The sequence below is a fragment of the Echinops telfairi genome, unplaced genomic scaffold (assembly GCF_000313985.2).
Source record: "Echinops telfairi isolate 266 unplaced genomic scaffold, ASM31398v2 ScPeMD7_4;HRSCAF=17, whole genome shotgun sequence".
Taxonomy (NCBI): Eukaryota; Metazoa; Chordata; class Mammalia; order Afrosoricida; family Tenrecidae; genus Echinops; species Echinops telfairi.
The window spans coordinates 49,367,527-49,388,362 of NW_022103900.1; the positions used below are offsets into that span (position 1 = coordinate 49,367,527).

Genomic DNA, 20,836 nt, shown 5'->3' on the forward strand with positions numbered 1-20,836 from the left:
GGGGAGGAAATATTTAGGAACTAGAGGAAAGTTGTATTTTTCATCATTGTTACATCACACCCTGACTGGCTAAGCTTTTGGATCCTTGCATACTTTAACTTTTTTTTTTTATTTTTAGGAAAAGCATCTTTTTTTTTCCTCTTTTCAAAAATTAAAAAAATAATTTAGTGAGACATTGAACTTGGTGGAAAGGCTATTTTCCATTCAGGCTTTTGCTTCTAGACAGTAAACTGAACATCTGTTAATGCTGTGACCTCTGCATCACTGATAAATAAATCAGAAGCATCTGGACTGGTCTACCTCCTCTGTTTTACCCACTGGTGGTGTGGTGGTTACACATTGGCTTGTGATCCATATGGTCGGCAGTTCAAAACCACCAGCAGCTCCGCTGTAAACAGTTACAGTCTTGAAGACCCACAGTGGGTTGCTATGAGTCAGCACTGACTCGATGGCAGTGAGTTTGGGTTTCTGGTTTGTTTTAGAATGAGAGTCCTTGGGGCTTACTGCATTACCCAACGGGCTCCTAACTGCCTGGTTGGTGATTAGAACTCATCAGCCACTCCACCTGAGATAGACCAGGCTGTCTGCTCCAATAAAGCTTTACAGCTTGGAAGCCGCGTGGAGTGGTTTTATTTTGCCCTACAGGAGCATCATAAGTCTGCATCAACACGAGGGCAGTCGTCCTATGGCTTTTTCTATTTCCCACAGAAACACAATTCTGCCCTGATCTGCAAGTTGGCATTTAGCTATCAAGTCACCAGGGTCAATGTGAGAACAATTTCATTGATTCTGCCTTAGGCAAAGCGGTTCTCAGCTGTTTGCTGCTTTCCCTGAGGTCGGAACAACATGCAGCTGTTCTCTCATAGAGAGAAGCAGAGAGAGAAAAGGAGACAGAAGAAGGAAGAAAAAGGGTGGGGGTGGAAGGAGTGAGGTGCCAAAGGGGAGCGGGAAGAAGGGAGAGAGCCACAGAATGCACCTGAATGACCTTCCTAGCTCACACAGCAGGACAAAGCACTTTGCATGTGTGCCTTGTTTCTTAAGAATCTCCTTTATATTGATGGTGTAAACCCTTCCCTCCTTCATGGCCTGCTTTGCTAATCTTTGAGACCAGTGTTCTTCTGGGTTGCCCTCAGCAGTAAGGAATAGTCTCTCTCCTTGTCACGATGTTTCTGTAGTATTTATTTTATTGCAGGATCTATTTATTCTTTGTTTGAATGCACGCAAAGTGCTAGGCATTCTAAAAATTGTGTCAATAAATCCTAGAACAGCCCTGAGAAGTAGACATCGGGGTTTGGGCGACTTTCTGGAAAAGGACTCACCAACTGTCCTTGAGTAGATGCCAACTCATGGCAACTCCATGTGTGTCAGAGTAGGCTGTGCTACACAGGGCTTTTTTTAGTGGCTGATTTTTACAAAAGTAGATAGTCAGGCTTTCACCCCAGGTGCTTCTGGGTGGGCTCCAACCTCTAAGCTTTCACAGTGTACCACCACCCTGTATATCATCATCCACTCAAAAAAACAAAACAAAACAAAACAAAACCACTAACCCAAACTCACTGCCATCGAGTCAATGCTGACTCACCGAGATGCTATAGGACAGGTTAGAACTGCCTTGGAGTTTCCAAGACTTTTAACTCTGCTGGAGTAGAAAACCCCTTCTTTCTTCCCGCAGAGTGACTGCTGGTTTTGAACTGCTGATCTTGTGGACTATAGTCCAACATGTAACTGTTAGGTAGCTGGAGACAGGAACCAGGGGTTGTTCCTCTACATACCAAGCCCCACCCCGACCCTTACAGGAAGTTGGAAGCCAATAAGGCTAAGGGGCAAGTGCCCATCAGGCAGGTAGGCGGTTGGTATACATGGGTGGGCCCAAACTAGGCCAGGTGAGCTTAATTCAGCCAATGGGGTCAATCAGTACCATCAACCACACCTCCCAGCAGAAGGTCCTGCAGGCTGGAACCTGGAGACCACAGCCCTGTTTTCCACCTACTCCGCAGCCTTCTGCGAGGCGGTGCAGCGCCCTCTCTGGCCTCAGGCCACCACGTGTGGGTGTGCAGCCCCAGGAGGGCGCCTGTGGTCAGTGACTGGAAAACCTGAGACTTCTGTCCTTTATAAAAACCCCACTTGGATCACCAACCAGGCTTCGGCAGGAATTCTTCCGCATGTGAAGGCAAGAACCGAGGTATTTCCCACCCGAGAAACCTAACTCGAGGATGAAAGCCTTATGTTACCTCACTGAGTGAGAGGCACAGCCTGGGTGCTAACCAAGCCTAACAACAGAGACGCTTGCTTTTCACCTTTCACTTGTCCCCTCCCTGTGCCTAGTCATTAATTCTAGCACTTGGGACCGATGAATTATTTTTCACCTGTACATATGGAAACATTTTTTAATATTATGAGTCAATTTAAATTAAAAAACAAACCCAGACCACCTTGAAGTGTGCATTTCGGTGGCATTTAGTAACACCCACAATGCTGGATAGTCATCACCTCTCCCGATTTCAGGAATATGTTCATTGTTCCAAAGATACTTTCCATAGCCAGTAAGCAGTCCCTCTCCTCTCTCCTCATTCCCTGGCAACAACTAGTCTATTTTCACTCTCTAGGGACTTACCTGGTCTAGACATTTCATACACATCCAATATGTGGCATTTTGCACCTGGCTGTTCCAATTAGCATAATGGTTACAAAAGTGAATTTTATGCTATGTGAATGTTACCAATGCAAAAAAAAAAAGAGAGAGAGAGAAACTTGATAACATTTAAATGTTAATAGACTGAAGTCCCTAGTTTAAAATGCTCAAGTTCTAATTCAAGGAGAAAACGAATGTGATGTGTGTAGCAAATTCCAGAAGTGGAATCTTATCCCTCACCTCCAACCCAGGTGCAAGCATGCGGGGCCTGCTCACTGATTGACTGCAAGGGCAGTAGAGGTCCAGCAGAAGACATATATTCCATCCATGCAGGAGACCCGTCGTGACTCCTGGCCAATACTGAACCAGATGTTCAGTCACTGCTTTTCTGTGAGGGAAGGTTTGCATGTGATTTCTAGCTGAACAGCTTTCAGGGGAGTTTCCAGACTGAGATCGATTAGGAAAGAAGGGCTGGCCTTCTACTTCTAATAATTGGCCAACTGAAAACCAATTCTGGTGATGGAGCAGGACTGACAGCCGGTCGCCACACAGATAGTAGATAAAAGACAATAGGGCAAGAGCTGTCGGGCAAACACCGCCCAGCCAGAGAAACAGAGGAAAGGCACAACCCAGGTCTAGACTTCTCTGCAGAGGGATCTTCAGTGTCGGAGCGCCTTCTCCTTTCGACTCCTAGTTCTTGGGAGAGTTAGTTAGCGCATGGTTATTTGAGTAATGTTCAACTTAGTTTTATCCTAACAGGACTACTCCAATGTTGTAATTATTTTCTTGACCCTAACTCTGGCACAGAGACTGAAATGGGAGCCTGAGCACTCTCATCCATAGCGCTTGAAAGGATTAAAAACAGTGCACAGAGGAGAGGCTGTGAAAACTGAGACGTGACAGTACAGTGGTATAGATGCACGGTTGTGGAAATGTTCCTGTGGGCGAGGGGTGAAAACATTATAAAGAAGAACATTGGAAATACCAAAAAGGGTTTCCCCCATCTGCTCTTTTGTTGAGGAGTTAGGAAGGGAAGAGATATAAATGGTTCCAGGAAGAATATTTGGCAATTAACTCTTAATTTGGTATTTGCAAGGGCTATGGGCCCTCGTGGCACAATGGTTAAAGCAGTTGGCTGCTAAGTGGAATGTTAGCAGTTCAAATCCACTGAATTCTATGTAGGATGAAGATGAGATTGTTTGTCTCCTTAAAGATTCCAGACATGGAAACCTGATGGGGCTGTCCAACTCTTTCCTACAGGTTTTCTGTGTGTCTGAATCTACTTGATGGCAAAGGGTTGGGCTTTCCATTTTTGTTCAACTACTCAGAGATGTCTAGGAAGAAGGTCTGGTCACCTGCTTCTGCAAGGTTATGGCCTTGACAATGAGTTGCTCTTATATACATGGGCTCCTTCTGCACTGGAATTGATGTGACTGCAATTGGCCTCGGTTTGGCTTATTGGAAAAAGAGCAGTGAGATGGCTCATGTCCTGGGCAGTGGGGCAGTTGAGAAGGGGAGAATGGAGGTTGTAAATGGTGGGCTCTTTAAAAAGAAAGAACAATATTCCTTGGGAAACAAGTGAACTAGACCAATCTCTGTGATCTGGACTCAAGCCACACACTGATATTTTAAAAACGGGTTCCTTGTGTGGAATTATGAACACTGTGCCAGCCTCGGGGAGGAGGGGAGGATGCCCTGTCCATAGGTCTTGGATCTTTGTGGAACCTGAGATGTATTAGGAATTATTATTGTGATTAAGATTTAATTAAAAATTAAGCTTATCATTGACAGATTGTAAAATCATAACTACAAATGTGTGGGATGTATGAACTTCCTCAGAATTAAAAAAGATATTAAAACCCTCTGAAATGTTTTCTCATTGAAGTATGCCAGTGCTTGTCGAGTAACTGCAGTCTTGCACCAAATTCTGAGCAGTGAAAAAGATTTCAAGGAGGAAGAATGGAAGGCGTGACTGGAATGCTCTGGGCAAAGCAAACTGGGAGGCTTGTCTTTAGGGCTCCGAAGGCAGTTACATAATCTGGTGACAATTTGGGGATTAAGAGTGAAGGGGTGGAGTCTAGCTTGTTAATCAGGATATAGCCAATGAGGCCTCTGTGTGGGCATGGCCTTCTCCTGAGGATTCTGGGAATCCTGTAATTCCTCCTTGGAAGTGGGAGAATCTGAGTCTCTCTCTCTGTCTCTCTGTCTCTCGGCTCTCCCCCTGTGAAACATCCCTTTGGAGAAGACGCATAGAGAAAGGCTGATGAAGCCACACCTCTGGAGCGGGAGAAGCCACAAGAAGGTCCCTGCCAGTGCTGGCATGCTTACAATGCCACTGGCTCCACAAGACTTCCTACCCACTGGCCTGTGATCTTCCTGCATTCGGTGTCAATGCATGTGTTTTGTGAGTCTGAAGAGGACTTTATGGACTAGTATCAGATATACGGGCTGATATCACACTTACGGACTTGATCTGGACTAGGATGGCTTATTTTCTCAATATTCAACTGTTCTTGTATATAAAGCTCTTTCTATACACGAGTGTCTAAGGATTTGTTTCTCTGGTCTACTCAGACTAAAACAGTCCCAACTCCCTTTCCTTTCCTCCTGACTGGTAAACATAAATATCCTGTAAAATATGCAGCACATTTTTCCCTCCTCGATTTTCCTCAGACCTTTGTTTCCAGGAAAGTGTGCTTACCTCCATCACACTGAATCAGGCCCCGCAAACACTGGGAACATAAGCCATTGCCACTAACCATCATCCTGCATCCCTGGTGGACATCTTTAATCCATCACACTATCATATCCCATTGAGCTGTGAGGCAGCCTCATCATTCTTCCTAATGGGGAACTCTCGACAGTCACTGCCACACGTTGGGACTCGGCACAAGAGGCAAACCCATTAGGTCACCTTGCTTGTGAGAGGCATTGATTTATACTGTCTACGGAACCACTTCTAGGGTCATTTGCATTTTAACCCAAATCCAAGCTCACTCCCATCTAGTCGATTCTGACTCAGTGCGACTCTATAGGATGGAGCAGACCTGTTTCTGGGTGTTTCCAAGGTGGTGAATCTGTATGGAAGTGGAAAGCCTCATCTACTCCCCTGGAGCAACTGGTAGTTTCCAACTGCTGACGCGGCAGTTAGCAGTCCAGTGCACAACAGAGCTCATCCTCAAAGGACAGAGTTCACTGTTGACTGACAGGTAAGAGCTTGGCACTTCTCAGCATCCTTCAATTCAAGCCACAAAGACCCATGCCTAGACCAAAACCGAAACCAAAACCGAAGCATGGCGGACTGCAGCACATGGTGTAGCCGCTATACACCAGGGCTACTATCCCTAGACCAGTAAACATTGAATAATTTGCATCAATCTATTGTCTTGAAAGCTACTTGTGAAGGGAAAATGTACGGAAACAGGGCTGCTACTCTCAGACGTGGAAAGAACGAGAGCCCTTTACTGATTGTGCCGAGGAGCACCGAAAGGGACAGCTGTCCAGGAATTTTTCAGATCCTATGTCTATGTCACACAGTGGCTATCACAACAACATGGCCTCATGGACTGCCATTGTCAAGGAGCTAGGGCATCCGTAATATTTCTCGAAATCAGAACACTAATAGAAGATGTGCAAAGGGCTGCAGCTCAACAAAGTGGCCCTTAAGAAGACTATATTCTATATTTTCACAAAGCATTTCCAAGTTTTATTATAAATTGCCTTCTTTTAAAGTATATACGTAAGACCTGACATATTGTAGCAGTTCGCTTACCCTAAGCCTACTATTTTGATAAAAATGATAAAATCTCCAGCACTATCATCCTCTCACTCTCCTGCAAGCTATTTAATAGAATGAGATGCTGTGAAAAGATCTTTTCAGATTTCTTTAGGCAGCTCATATGTTAACAGCAAATGTCCTGTGGTTTTGGTGTCAGACAGTCTGTTCCCAGGCCGGTAGATAGCCTTTCTTTATGAGACCAGTGGCCTCTAAGAAATGCAAAAGCTGTAGATGTCCCTAGGTTGACTCTAAAGAGGGATTAGGATTACTCAGGAAGAAAAACGATGGAGACTGAAGGACTGGTAGCAAGAGCATGCATTCTGGGTTCTTGCTAGGCAATCTATCTAGCTCCTGACCTTAGAGTAGTCATTTAATTTTTTCAGAGATTACCTTTATCTCTTTAAGATGGGAATGGTCAGAGCAACAATTAACTAGATTATCCTGATGATTAAATAGGGGGAATCTCTGTAAAACATTCATATGTGATACATTAAATAGTTCATTTTCATGTTTTTGCATCTAAATGTTATGGGTAATAAATCTGTTTTCATTAACATATTCATTTATCCATCCACTTGCTTATTTGTCCGTTGAATAGTTATCATAGTCATGCTCTAATAAAATAATCAATAAAACTTAGTCATGATGCTTCTCTTGGGAAAAAAACCCTCTGGGTTTGGTGAAGGAAGAAAGGATTTACATAAAGTATGACAAATACTAGCAGGAAGTGAATGTTACAGGGATAGCAGTGACAAGCATTTCTAGAATGCTTGCTAAGAAGCTATTGGTATTGTAGTCCAGCTGGATTCTACTAGTAGAACCCCAAGAGCCAACAGAAAAATTCATTCTAGATGAACAAGATTGTAAGGAGGAAGTAGAGATCTCATTGGGAATTAGAAGACTGACTCTTTTTCTTCTTCTTTTTTTAATTAAAAAAATTATAAACTCTCCCCCACTCTTGTCTCCCAAGAAAATGCCCCTCAGAAAGAGGTAGCAGCCTATGGTTAGCCCCTAAAAAATATTTCACATTATGGACTACCCTGTGTTTTGCAAGTGGTTATGCACTTGGCTGCTAACCAAAAGGTTGTTGGTTCAAAGGTTTCCAGGGGTATTTCAGAAGAAAAGCTTGGGAATCTACTTGTGAGAGATCACAGACATTCAAAGTCCTTTGGAGCACAGTTCTACTCCGCTCTTCACTGAAGCATATCAGTTGCCATGGGCCAGAATCTACTTGATTTTAACTCATTGGTACGTTTACACTATAAAAGATAGTTATCCTTTTTTAAAAAATGGAGATTATATACATATCCACACAGTATCAGAGAAAATGACCAGTTTTCCAAAATATATCAATAAGATAGTTGAGTCTTGAGAGAAAAATCTAAAACCAGCAAGGGATAAAGACATTCAGATTCTCAAAAGCACTATAGATCAAACAAATTGGCTAGAAATGAATATGATAATTCTGAAAAACTCTGTTGATTATGGAAAGGGACATGAAATCAATGGCAAAGTGATCTAAAAAATGGATGCAAACCTTGGGTCACACTTCTATGAAATTGGAAAAAATGAGTAGGTTATAATGAAATATTAATACGCATCTTATGGGAATTTTGAGAATGTAAAATTGGACACATCATTCATTATTAGAAGAGATGAGTCATTATTTTATCTACACTCATGAAAGTTTACTAAATGAGCATATATGCTCTCCTTTGTTACCTCCGTGAGAATACGAGGACATGTGGTGGATTTGTGTCTGAGTAGAGGGAATTAGTTAATGTAGTAGAAAGAGTGGTTCAGGATTAAATTGTGGGCCACTGTAGATGCCTGGTGAAGCAGCAGGAAGATGAACTTTGATTTGCTGTCATGGGACGTCAGTCACTGTTGGGTAATAGGTGATTACCAGGAGCAACATTTTAGCTAGGCTCATACTGCTGTAAACTTCTGAAGAAAGCAGGGGTACTGAGTGCAAATACATAGTGCTACACCTGAAGAGGGGTTCCAAGGGTGTGGTCCTGGGGATAACATGGATTGGTATGAGAAATATCTGCATAGATTTTTATGTCATTCTCCTTGCTTGAAAAGTAAGGAGAAATTCCATTGATGTTTGATATTTTTGAAAGAATGAACCATCTCGAAATATACATTGTTAACGAGAAGTGAATGAAGTACCGAATTAATTTCCAGAGCCTAGGGTTTTATGGAAAAGGGCCTCAACAAATATTTCTTATTCGATGGATTCATTAAAGGTAATACATGTTTAGGCTGAAGGGAATGGAGAAATTTAAAAAGGAACAAGTTCTCACTGTTACTAAATGCTAACTTTTTACTCTCTTAGATATTTGAGGGAAGAAGAAAACATAGAATCAAAAATTGAGGAGGTAGCTATCAACAGCTAGGACTCATCCATGCTTTTAAAGGGCCGACCATAGAGCATCACAATATCTTATCTACCATACGCTATGTTGGCCTACTACTTTGAGAACACTTTTCCATCTGTCTAATCATCATGCGCTGTGTTCTTTAAGATCTTATTCTGTGCTTTAGTCTTTCTGGTGGTGAGTAGTCTCCATTACTCTGCACCTTGTATACAGTAGTCAACTTCACTTTTTTTTTCTCATTAGTATAGATGCAGGTGATACTTACAAAGTAATTAATCAATTAAACATAGAAATGGATGAAATAATTTGATTATAGGGTGAATAACTAGCTGAAGGTGTTACTTTTCACCATAACACTGTGGAAATGTTAGCTGGATGGAAATTCAAGTTCTAGAGATTCAATTTCTATCACTACAGGTGGTAGAAAGAATTAAAGCCATCTGATTTTCTTCACCAACTTGCACTGACCAAGAGAAAAGGTGTGAAAACCTGTGTAGCCTTGGAAACAGAATGTGAAGCTAGATATTCAAAGGCTGGGCTTAACCTGAGATTAAAGCACAGAATTAGCCTGTGAGATGGTTGATGGAATATAAATATCTGTATGTGGAGAAAAAAGGGAAGCAACATTTTGATCTCATGGATAAAAACAATCTTTGAAAATTCTGCTTAGAATGCTAATAAAAATATTCTTAACACATTTGAAAACATGCAAATGTATTCTGCCTGGTTTCAGGGGCATCTCATCAACTAAATATGTATTCTGTACAATAAACTAATTATAATTTTTCTGAAGATAATACATTTTCAGAAACTAGTCACTTAACATTGGAGCTTATGAATTTGGTAGTCAGGTAAATGTGTTCTAATAGCAGGTCAGTGAATATAAACATCTGGCACTAATATTTGAAAAAAATGCACTTACAGGATGTTTGAACTAAAAACCAGAATTAACTAATGGAACCATGATGGCATATTAGAATGACTGTGGGAGCTTTCAAACAGTCAGATCACGTGGCCACGCCCAACATGAATTAAATCAAAATCTCTGAGGAGTTTGACCCAAACATGAGTACTAATTAAAACCCCCCAGTAGAAACCAATATGGAATCCAGAATGACAATCAGAGACCTAAAAAGTTTTACTCAAATTACTAATGTGGGGATGTTTTGCTTAATGATTTACTTTTCACACCGTTTGGTTTATTAAAAAATTAAATAAAATCATCTTGCTCTTTCAAATGAGCACAATTAATATAAAGATTTCCCAGTTCCCACAAGTTTGGAACAATGAACACCCAATTCTACTAGTGGAGATTATTTGTGGCATCAAAAGTCATGTTAAAATTGTCAATGATCTTGATGAAAAACAAATTTAGTAAATATGTCACCCATACAAACAGAAACTTTACTAATTAGTACTTACCAAACCAGGTAGGAAGTAAAGACTAGGAAAATCATGATGAGAAAACCACCTCCAGAAACGCCATAAACCCACATTTTTACTCGGCCATCTGTTTAAAACAGAAAATAACCAGCTTAGGGTACCAAAGTCTACAGCGTTTTAATAAGTAGCGCAATGCCCGGCCATTCCAAATTAACCGTTCGTTCTGGACTCAAAATGAGACTCGGCATCTTCTTAGCCAATTGCACCTGTGCTGCAGATGTTAATGATGCTCTCACGCACTTGGTCATGTGCACATCTCATCTGGCGTTGGCCACGTTCTTCCCTGGAACATCATCAGACTTTGGTTCCCTAATACAAATTAGTTCTGTGAAAAAAACAGGCTGTAAATTATTATTCCGTTGTCTATCCTGACTAGTTACGACCCTCTAGGACAGGTAGGAATGCCCTGTGGTGTTTTCTGGGTTGCAAATCTTTCCAGAGTCAGGCTGCCTGCCTTTCTCTCAGGAAGCCTCTGGCGGGTTTGAGTCAGTCATCACCTGGGAGTTTAACCACTGCGCCACCAGGTTTCCCTGTATTATAGGGTGCCCCTTTTCCAGGAGCTTTTGCCGTTACAAACAGTTTATGTTACTCTTTATTCTCTAACATATCAATCCTAAAAAACACAAAACAAAAAAACCTAGGTTGTTCAAGTTGCTCTAAAATATTTATTTAGCTGGATGCTTTATTACTCATCTGAATGCTGAAATTTGTAAAAATGGCCCCATGCATAAATGAAAATTGCCATAAGTGATAGCTATGAAATGTCAAAAAAAGCGATAATGTAAAATGTCAGACAAGTTTTTTCAATAGTATCAAACACTGATAACTATTATTTCATAAAGTCTTATACATTGGCTGAATGTTTTATATTTGTGTGCATGGGTACATAGTAATATATATGTAACAGAAAAGGATTTCAACACATTTTGGCATCATAAAATGAACCGAGATGAAAATTAGAATTAAGAAACAATTTTCACATGCAAAGGCAACTACTAGATCACCCGGTGGTGGGTGGGTTCTATTTCCTGAATGGGGTCAAGCATAGCAACACTGGTGAGGCCGGGCCGGGCCTGGGCAATGCTGTGTGTAGAGACGCTATGAGAAGAGGGGCTCAAAAGGGGGAAGACCTCAGCCAGGTGGATTGACACAGTGACTGCCACCTGGGCTCAGATGCAAGCCCGTTTGTGACGACGCTACAGGATTGGGTGGTGTTGTGTTTGTTGCACATAAGGTCGTCATGTGTTGGAACAGGGTCAACAGCACCTAACAACAACAACAACAACAACAACGTGTTCCTGAATGATGTAGGGCAAGCAAACCATAGGACCAAATCAGCTAGCTAATTTGCATTATTTGGGATTTGGCACTTTCTGGAGTTAAGCAAACGCGTGTTGGTGGTGCAGTAAGTTAAGCTTTGGGGTGGTGACTTAAAGGCCAGCCATTCCCCGGCTGCTCTGAAGAAGAAAGCTGTGGTTGTCTGCTTCTTAAAGATGCCTAGCCTCAGAAACCCTGTGGCCCACCCTCTTCTGTCTGAGAGAGCCAATGTGAGTAGGGGTCTATTCAACAGTAGTGGGGGAGGATAGCAGTGGGTTTATGCAAATATTCTAACCCATTCTGTGACTTTTTCTATGTAAGAATTAACTTGATTGAATGTTTTTTTTAATATAAATTATAGAAAATCGAGTTGTTTTTGGCAAGGTAATGCTTTTGCTCTATTTCATGTAAGCATATGAAATGGACTGACAGAAAACAGTAAACAGAATGGACTGACAAAGGCAAAGGCTTAACATCCCAACGGAATTGTTTTGCTTCCTGAAAGCTATGCATACACAGAAGGTTCATTATACTACATGAATGTAATTAATTGCAGGACCAAAATACACGTATCAGCATCTTAGTCTAAAGCCTTCCACCAGATGAAAAACAATCAAAATATATTGTAAACAAGTCTTGTTTTGAATAAAAGCACAATTACTTTCAATTGCATTATAGCTACCTATTAGAGTTTTTGCTTACAGGGCACCTTCAGACCTCAATCAGGTTTTAGAGGGAAGTATCAGTACAGTAACAGTATTTTCTATGGTCATCAACCTTTTAGTGAAGCTTTGAATTTGATCTCTTTGAAGTACTCAAGATGAAATTCCCTATGTTGGGTTTTTCATTAGCAAAAAAAAAGGAAATGGTCTTTTTGCGGGAGAACATACCTTATTTTTCCTTACCCTTAATGTCTCATAGAGTTGGAAAATTTGAGAGGATCGATACAATGTTTTAAAAGACCCCATGTAAAGGCATGTGGCTCAGTTCATTAATTTATTCACGTGGCTCATTCACAAAGATTATTATAATTTTTAAAGTAGAATTTTAATGGCATAATTTACATGAAGAATATTTAACTATTAGAGAAGGAATGCATGTCCAACTACGTCTCCTGCTGCCTTTCTCAGAACCAACCACAGCTACCCATTTCCAGTGGATCCTTTGTCTTCCTCTGCAAGTGTGAGTGCTTGTGTGCACTCTCATGCACACACACACACACACACACACACACACACACACGCATACACCCACACTCATAGGCACTCACACACACACATGCACACAAGCATATATGCACACACATGCACAGTCACACCCCCACACACGCTCACCCACAGGCACACACTCACATAAACACACATGCACACTCATATACATATCCACACACATGCACACATGCACACTCACGCACACACAAACAGAAATACACATTTTCAAAAGGACAGCAAAGGTCCATATTAATTCACTTAACAATGTATGTTGGAAATCTTTCCATGCTTAGTTGATAAAGATGACTGAATTAACCAGTAGCCATGAAGTTGATTCAGACTCATGGTGACTCCATGCATCTCAGAGTTGGCTGGTTTTCAGAGACTGAAAGTTCAAAAGCAGGTTGCCGGGCCATTCTTCCAAGGTGTCTCTGCGTGAACTGAAACCTCTAAGATTTGGGTTAGCAGCAGCCAAATACCTTAACTGTATCATCAAGCAAACCAGTTTCTAATGATATGTCTGTCTCATTATCTTTAATATCTTTTGATACCAATGCACAGTTGTGCCATATTTTCTTTTCATCAGTTTATATTTTAGACCTTTAAGTTGTTAGCAGTCATTTGCTGTATATGAACTGTTCATAGAATGAATGTCATGTACATACTTCTTTCAGTAGATATATAATCTATTTGTATGATAAATTCCCAGAATATGTATGTTAGGGAAAACTAAATGTACATTACAACTCCTAGAGATATTGCTTCTTTGTCTTCCCAAGAGATTGCTCCATTTACATCAGGGAGAACCGAAGGAAAGTTATTGATTTTGCCTTAGACTACACACACACATACACACACACACACACACACACATACATACACACACACACTATGGATATCCACATACACAACATTACTTCAGCTGGTAGATAGATCCTCAGAATCCATCTATGGATTAAAGGCTAAGCACCTTCTTTATGGATCTCACTTCCGTTGGACCTCACACGAATTCTCTTCTTGGAATAAGAGCATACAAACTTTTGAAATTGATACTTTTTATCATTTCACTAGTATTCTCAAACCTGGTAGGTTCTGTAAAAATTTCTGTACATTCCATAAGAATCAGTATTAATTTTTACTTTCATAACAACTGCCTAAACAAATTCAAATTAACCTAAGCGAACTTTTCCTCTGAGATAATTATCACCTACAAGATATCTTCAAATGATAATATATTGGTTACTTAATCCATTGCCAACTAGACTTACCTTGAGTTACCCTCAACTATGCAGGACAACATTTTACATGGAAAGGGAATAACTATTACATAATACTCAAATTTGGGAAGTCTTTTCTAGACAACCTTGCTTCTTCCTCTCCATCCTTGTCCTTCCTCTCTGCATTGTGAGCAGTGATCAAAATTTGAAATCCTCCTGTAAGAAGACTGATACTTCTTCTAATGGAAACATACCTGGTTCAAGGGGTTGGAGAGACCATCCTTTAAAAATATCATGTATTTTTGAATTCACGGGTCTATTTTTTCCAGAAAGGTTTTTAACATCAGCTTTTTTATCCTCTGAGCCAGGTACTTTCATGCAGTAATCCAGGAAGCCATTTGATCTCATTATCTCGGTATATCCTTTCTCACAACCACAGACTCCACCCTACAGCATTAAAAAAATAGTTTTAAGTTATGCAGATGCAAAAGAACAATTTAAGTGGAGGAATAACAATGTGCACAAAATACCGTGGCAATTTAGGATTTGCAGCAACTCATTTTCCAATAAGATGAAAATCCAATAAATTCATCTTTCTGAATTCAAGTCACCCCTTATATAAATTGTCTGATATGTTGTTGACAATTCTGACACCTTATAAATATGAAATCACAATTCTTCCTGGATAGAGTGCATTAGTCACATCCTTTTCTCTCTGATAGAAACGTTTAAGGCATTTTTAATGTAATAAATACATACTTAATTCTTCCAATATATCGAGCCTTGTTTGGTGTTACAGAAATACAGATGAGAGTGCATGGTCTTCACTCTAAATGAGCTCACACTCTCGTTGGTGTGAGAGAAAGAACACTGCAGACCCCGTTCGTGCTAAGTCAGCATTTCCGGGCAGCATGCATTCTCTGACATCCCTGGCCCTGCTTCCTTAGAGCAACTATTATCTACACCATCCACTCAGATCAAATCCACTAGCCAACTATGCTGTTTTGTTGCTTTCAAACTAGCTTGGGTGTCACAAAAGAACTTAAGTCTGTGTCAATTGTACGCTTCCTCCTTTTAGAACCACCCAGACAATGGTGGGTAAGGAATCTGGAGGAGTTTTAAGGCTGTGAGCCTTCCCTTTTTCCCTCTCCTTTCTTTTAAATTTAAATATTATTTATGAAAAGAAAATGTCCCATTTTGCTTCTGGAATACGACTCATACAAAGAAAACCATACCATACATAGTTGTAGTTAGACAGCTCATCTTACCAAAACAGTGATAGAATCCCATTAACCAACATTCCCTGACATGTGGTTCCTGTTTTTTGTTTTTTTAAAATTATTTTCCTACCTTCCCTCCCACCTTTGCTTCCTCCCCGTTTCCTTCTTTCTGTCCCCCTTGTCCTTGTAAGTCTTCAAAATCCTTTGGTGTGAAAACTACTTTAATTTTTTCCTGTATAATATATCATAAACTATTTATCTTTATGAGATTGACTGAAGTTGCTGAACACAATGCCCTCCAATTTTGTCCACATCATGAGGTATCTGACCGATTTGTCACTGTATTTTTTAAGTATGCATACTATTCCATTCTGGGTATATACCAGTTTGCTTATCTATTCCTCTATGGATGGGTTTTAGGTTGCTTCCAAATTTTTGGTATTATACAAATTGCTGCAGTAAACATAGGTGTGCAGTTACCTGGTTGCTTTGTTCTTGATTTCTTTACAGTATATACCATCTAGAAAGATTACAAGATCATAAGGTATTTGTTTTTGCAATTTCTAAAAGAAGTTCCATATCGCTTTCCATAGTGGTTAAACAATTCTGCAATCCACCCATCAATGTATTAGAATTCCAATCGCTCCATATTCTCCCCAGAATTTATTATTTTGTTAAGGGTGTAGGTGTGAGGTAGTATAGAATTGTTATTTGAATTTGTGTTTCTCTTACGGCTAATGAATGTGAACATTTTTATACGGTTGCTGGCTGCCTGGATGTCATCATTAGTAAACTGTCTATTCATGTGCCCAATTTTTATTGAGTTATTTGTATTCTTCTTATTAAAATGTTGTAGTTTTCTATAGATGCTTGAAATTAGCCCTTTATTTGACAGATCATTGCCAAATATTTTTGCCTAGTCTCTGGGTTCTCTTCTTTCTCTTTTGATGAAGTCTTGTGGTGTACATAAATAAATGCCATAATTTTAGATGGTCCCTTTGCTGGTCTGGGTAAACTAGAGAAACAAATTCACAGACACTCATATGCGTATAAGAAAGAACTTTATATAAAGAGTAATTGCACATTAAGAAAACATTCCAACCCAGTCCAGATTAAGTCCAGAAGTCTGATATTAGTCCTTATGTCCAATACTAACCTATAAAGTCCTCTTCAGACTCACGCAGCACATGCAATGACACCTAATGCAGGAAGATAGAGCACAGGCCAGTGGGAGGAAATTCTTGTGGAATTCCTGTGGCAGTGGAAGCATCTCAGCATTGGCAGGGCTCCTTCAGTTCCAGAGCTCTAGCATAGCTCCATGTGTCCTGTCTGCAGGAATGTCTCACAGGGAATGAGCATGTGTCTTGGCTCCAGCAAGCTATTTATCTCCTTAGCGCCTCCAAATGAGGTCATCAAGCTGTGACTTGATTGACAAGCTAAACTCCAAACTTTCACTCTTAAGTCTCAAATTGACAACAGATTATGGAACTACCACAGCGCCAGTCCTCTATTTTGCTTCTGTATTATGGGCATTTTTTATTATGTTTGGTAGTGTACTTATGCCTTGTGTTAAAGCTCTTAAGTTTTCCCCTAGTATTTTATTGATGATTTTTTATGGATCTAGGGTTTATACTTAGATCTTTAATCCATCTTGAGTTCATTTTTATATACAGTGTGAGGTACAAGTCCTATTTTATTCATTTACAGGTAGAGATCCATTTTTTTTAAAGTACCATTTATTGAAAAGGCTATCTCTTCTCTACTTAATATGTTTTAGCCCTTTATAAAAAAAAATCAGGAGTCTGTAGGTATTGGATTTTATTTCTTGGTTCTCTGTTCTAATCCATTAATGTACATGTCTAGCATTATCTCAATACCAAGCTGTATTGATTACCGTGCCTGTGTAATATACGTTGGTATCTGGGAGGTATAAGCCTCCTACTTTGTTTTTGTCTTTTTAATAGTGTTTAGTTTATCCTGGGCTTCTTTCTATTCCATGTAAAATTGGTGATTAGTTTTTCCATTTCTGGAATTTATATCAGAATGGCATTGAATTTATAGAATGTTTTCTGTAATATCAACATTCTCTCTATATTAGGCCTTCCTAATATGAACATGGGGCATTCTTCCATCAGCCACATCCTTTTTTCTCTTGTAGAAATGTTAAAAGTATGTTAATGATACTCAGCTCTACCACCGATGTTATAGATTCCTGTTCACTAATCCCAACCTGTCCTTCATGCTGAGGTCTGCTGCTGCCCAGCTGCTGGATCCCTCTACCACTGCCTACAATTGGCCTCTACTCCCTCTCCACTCATAAGCCCAGTTATGCACGCAAGAGTCAGAACAGGGTCTAGAGAGAAAAAGGATGCAGAAAGAAAGACTTAATCAAAGTCACACATCCAAGAAAATGAAGCCAAATACCACTGAAAATGAATCGTTCCGTATATTAAGCTGTGTCACTTTGCATCACACTCCTAGTTAGTATTGTGACAAGGTGTCTTTCATCTTTGTCTGTGGATCCATGTTCATGTATAAGGAGCTTTGTCAAGATGCTGACTATGAGGTAGGATAGGTAAGAATTCTATTTTGTCTCTGGAATTGAAATGGATAATAATTGTCCTTCCTCCAACAAACAATAGACAGTAGAAAAAAATCAGGGGTGGGGTGGGGGTGGGAACGGGTGTGGGTGGCAGTAGGTGGGGCTGGAAAGGCTTATGAATCACTTTGACTTTACTTAATTAGGATTGCATGTTCATTTTTTTAAAAATTTGTAACTTAGGTAAGAGTTTGCATTTCAGATCACTAACTTTAATCTAAAGTATTGCTCCAACGCCCCAATGGCTTACCCCTGATTCCCCTCCCACCTCCTGTGGACCACCATCATACACTTCAATCAAGTCAGCACTCATCAACTCTCCAGCCCAGTGGTCTCAGCCTTCCTCATGCCATGACCTTTTAATACAGTTCCTCATGTTGTGGTGACCCCCAACTGTAAGTTACTTTCATTGCTACTTCATAACTAATTTTGCTACTGTTATGAATTGGGTGACCCCTGTGAAAAGGTCATTTGACCCCCCAAAAGGGTCATGACACACAGGTTGAGAACCACTTTAGCCAATTGCTTTATTCTCCCTCCTTCATCCTTTCCAGGAGCACTGATGGTAACACACTATTGTAATCATCTGACTCAAACTCTACCATGACATCAATTCAGATTCATAGTTGTTCTGTAGGGCAGAGATGAACTGTCCCCGTGGGTTTCTGAGATGGTAGAAAGCCTTATCTTCCTGATAGTTTTGTTGCTGACCTTACAGGTAACAGCCCAACGCATAACCACTACTTCACCATGGTACATTTATGTTACTAAACTAAATGAACACATATGAACATGCATTTAACAATACCTTTCAAACGAGTTTTGAAGTATGGAAATTTAAAAATAGAAGATATGAATTAACTAAAACAATATATTGGTAAGTAAACCAGTAACTTAATCACCTGAAAGACTGATCTGGCTCCAGAGAGTCTTACAGTGAAAAAAGCAAAAACAAGAAAACAGCAACCTGCTTTCCTGAACACTTAGCCCTGAAGAGGAATTTTTACCTTCAAATGCCTCTAGGTGGTATCGCAGGTGCACAGAATTGCTATTTGGGTTGTGGCAGACTGAAGAACTTTCACCAGCACATGTATAATACAGCCATGAAAATACTTGTAGAAGGTTCTAACACGTGACTCACCTGAGTGCAGTAGGAGAAAGGCTTTCTGCAGGCTGGGCTACACTGCCGAACAGCAGCTGGGCGGGCCTGGGGGGAGCAGCCTCCTAGGAAGGTGATGCCGTAATCAGTTGCAGATTTCTCGATGAAAAGTGTGTTTTCACTTACACTGCTTTTTCCCTCCCTTCTCGGATGCAGCCTGGTTTGTAGCAATATTGTTTTTTTAATTCGCTGCCAACAGGGTTGCCTAATACCGGCTGACATGTTCCCCAGACCTATTGTTTGAGATGGGAGACTCTTCTAACAGAGGATGCTACAATGGAGTGTTTATGCCTACTCATAAGTAATATAACTATATCCTATGGTTCTATTTGAGAGCATAGAATATGCGTGTCAAGATCAGTTGAAAAACTGATTAAATATCAATGTAAATTCAAGGGCAGAAAACATCGTACTCATTCTGTAAATATTTGTCTACAACTCCTGAACACATAGGCACCAGAGCTGACCCAATAATCAAATATCAAAAGAATGCCACTAATCAGTTCATAGGATCACAGTATCAAACAGATTGGATGTGAATAACATTCTTTACATAAAGCAGAATACACACACACAGTCACACACATTTTTAAGAGCCACAATATACTGGGAACAGTATGTATAGGGGCTCAGTAAACTTTTTTGAGTGAACACATGGGAATGCATGTTCCAATGATGTGAAGAGCAGTAAACCCCTACTCCTGCTTTCTTTATTAGAAATAAGAGAGGCATACGGAGCATCTTAGGGTCAGTTAGGTTAGGAATGTAAATTAGTATGGTAGGGAAGTATTGAACCTATATTTACATAGCATTGGCTACACTGACAAAGATTCGGTAAATATTCATCTCCTGGTTTCATTTATTTTAGGCATGTTATCAGGAGGGATAAAAAAGCACACTGTGCTTGGCAAAGTAGAAGGTCAATGAAAAAGGCAACAATGGCTCAAACACAACAATTGTGAGAAAGGCGCAAAATCTCACAGTGTTTTTTTCTGTTGTACATAGAGTTGCTGTGAGTCCGAACCAAACTCCACAGCACCTAACAACAAACCACCATATAAATGTAGAAGACAGTTAAGCATGTATTCCCTCTGGTATAAAGCAATTGCATTTTAACTGTTCTCTTGAAAATGAACTATGTGGGCCGGCCCAAATCCCAACTATGTGGACAGCTGCCCCTCCCCCTAGAAGAATTTACTTCAGAGGAGAGCACTGAAGCTACAGCTCAGAGAGACGGACATGTGTGATTGGAGCATATGGGAGCAAATGAAGGGGGAGGAAGAGAGAGTGGAGCACATCCTGGCCCACCGAGTCTTGAGGATGATATTCCTGCGCAGAGCAGCCAGTGCCCAGAGAGGACCATACGGCTGGGCCCACTTTGAGACAGAATGTCCCTCACTGACCCACGGCCCTATGGGGGACAACACTGGAGACACAGTGTGGGAATTGCCCCAATCTGACCCCACCAAACTGAGGCAAAACACTAAGGCATTCAACAGAACAGCAAGGGGAGCAGAGCAAGGAAAGGAAGTCCCGAGGGAATACTAAAAATAGACTTTGGGGCCAGGGCATGGAACCCCATCTGACTGAACCAGAAAACACTCTTAAAGGCCAACAAACAGACCTTAAACTATTTACAGGTTTATCGTTTTTGTTTTTTTTCAAATTGTTTTTTGTTCTTTTGTTGCTTTGTGTTGCTCAGTCTTGTGTTGTGCATATTATTATCTCTGCAGGACTATCTAGATAAGATTGACAGGATAAACAATCTGGAGAAGAAAACAACTGGACCTATGGTTCCTGGGGGATATGGGAGGGAAGGAGGTGGGGTGGAAAGGAAGTGGTGTTAACAAACCCAGGGACAAGGGAACAACAAGTG

At 40.5% G+C, this 20,836-nt stretch overlaps 1 protein-coding gene across 1 annotated transcript in view; it reads right to left on the reverse strand.

The window, feature by feature from the left end:
• Positions 1 to 8,656: 8,656 nt before the first annotated feature.
• THSD7B (thrombospondin type 1 domain containing 7B) overlaps positions 8,657 to 20,836 on the reverse strand; it is a 936,033-nt gene continuing 923,853 nt past the window's right edge. The window contains exons 24-27 of the mRNA XM_045298904.1: positions 18,943 to 19,025; positions 14,237 to 14,429; positions 10,217 to 10,304; positions 8,657 to 8,678 (exon numbers count right to left, since the gene is read on the reverse strand). Coding sequence (XP_045154839.1) covers positions 8,657 to 8,678; positions 10,217 to 10,304; positions 14,237 to 14,429; positions 18,943 to 19,025 — 386 coding nt within the window. The remainder of the gene's footprint in view (positions 8,679 to 10,216; positions 10,305 to 14,236; positions 14,430 to 18,942; positions 19,026 to 20,836) is intronic.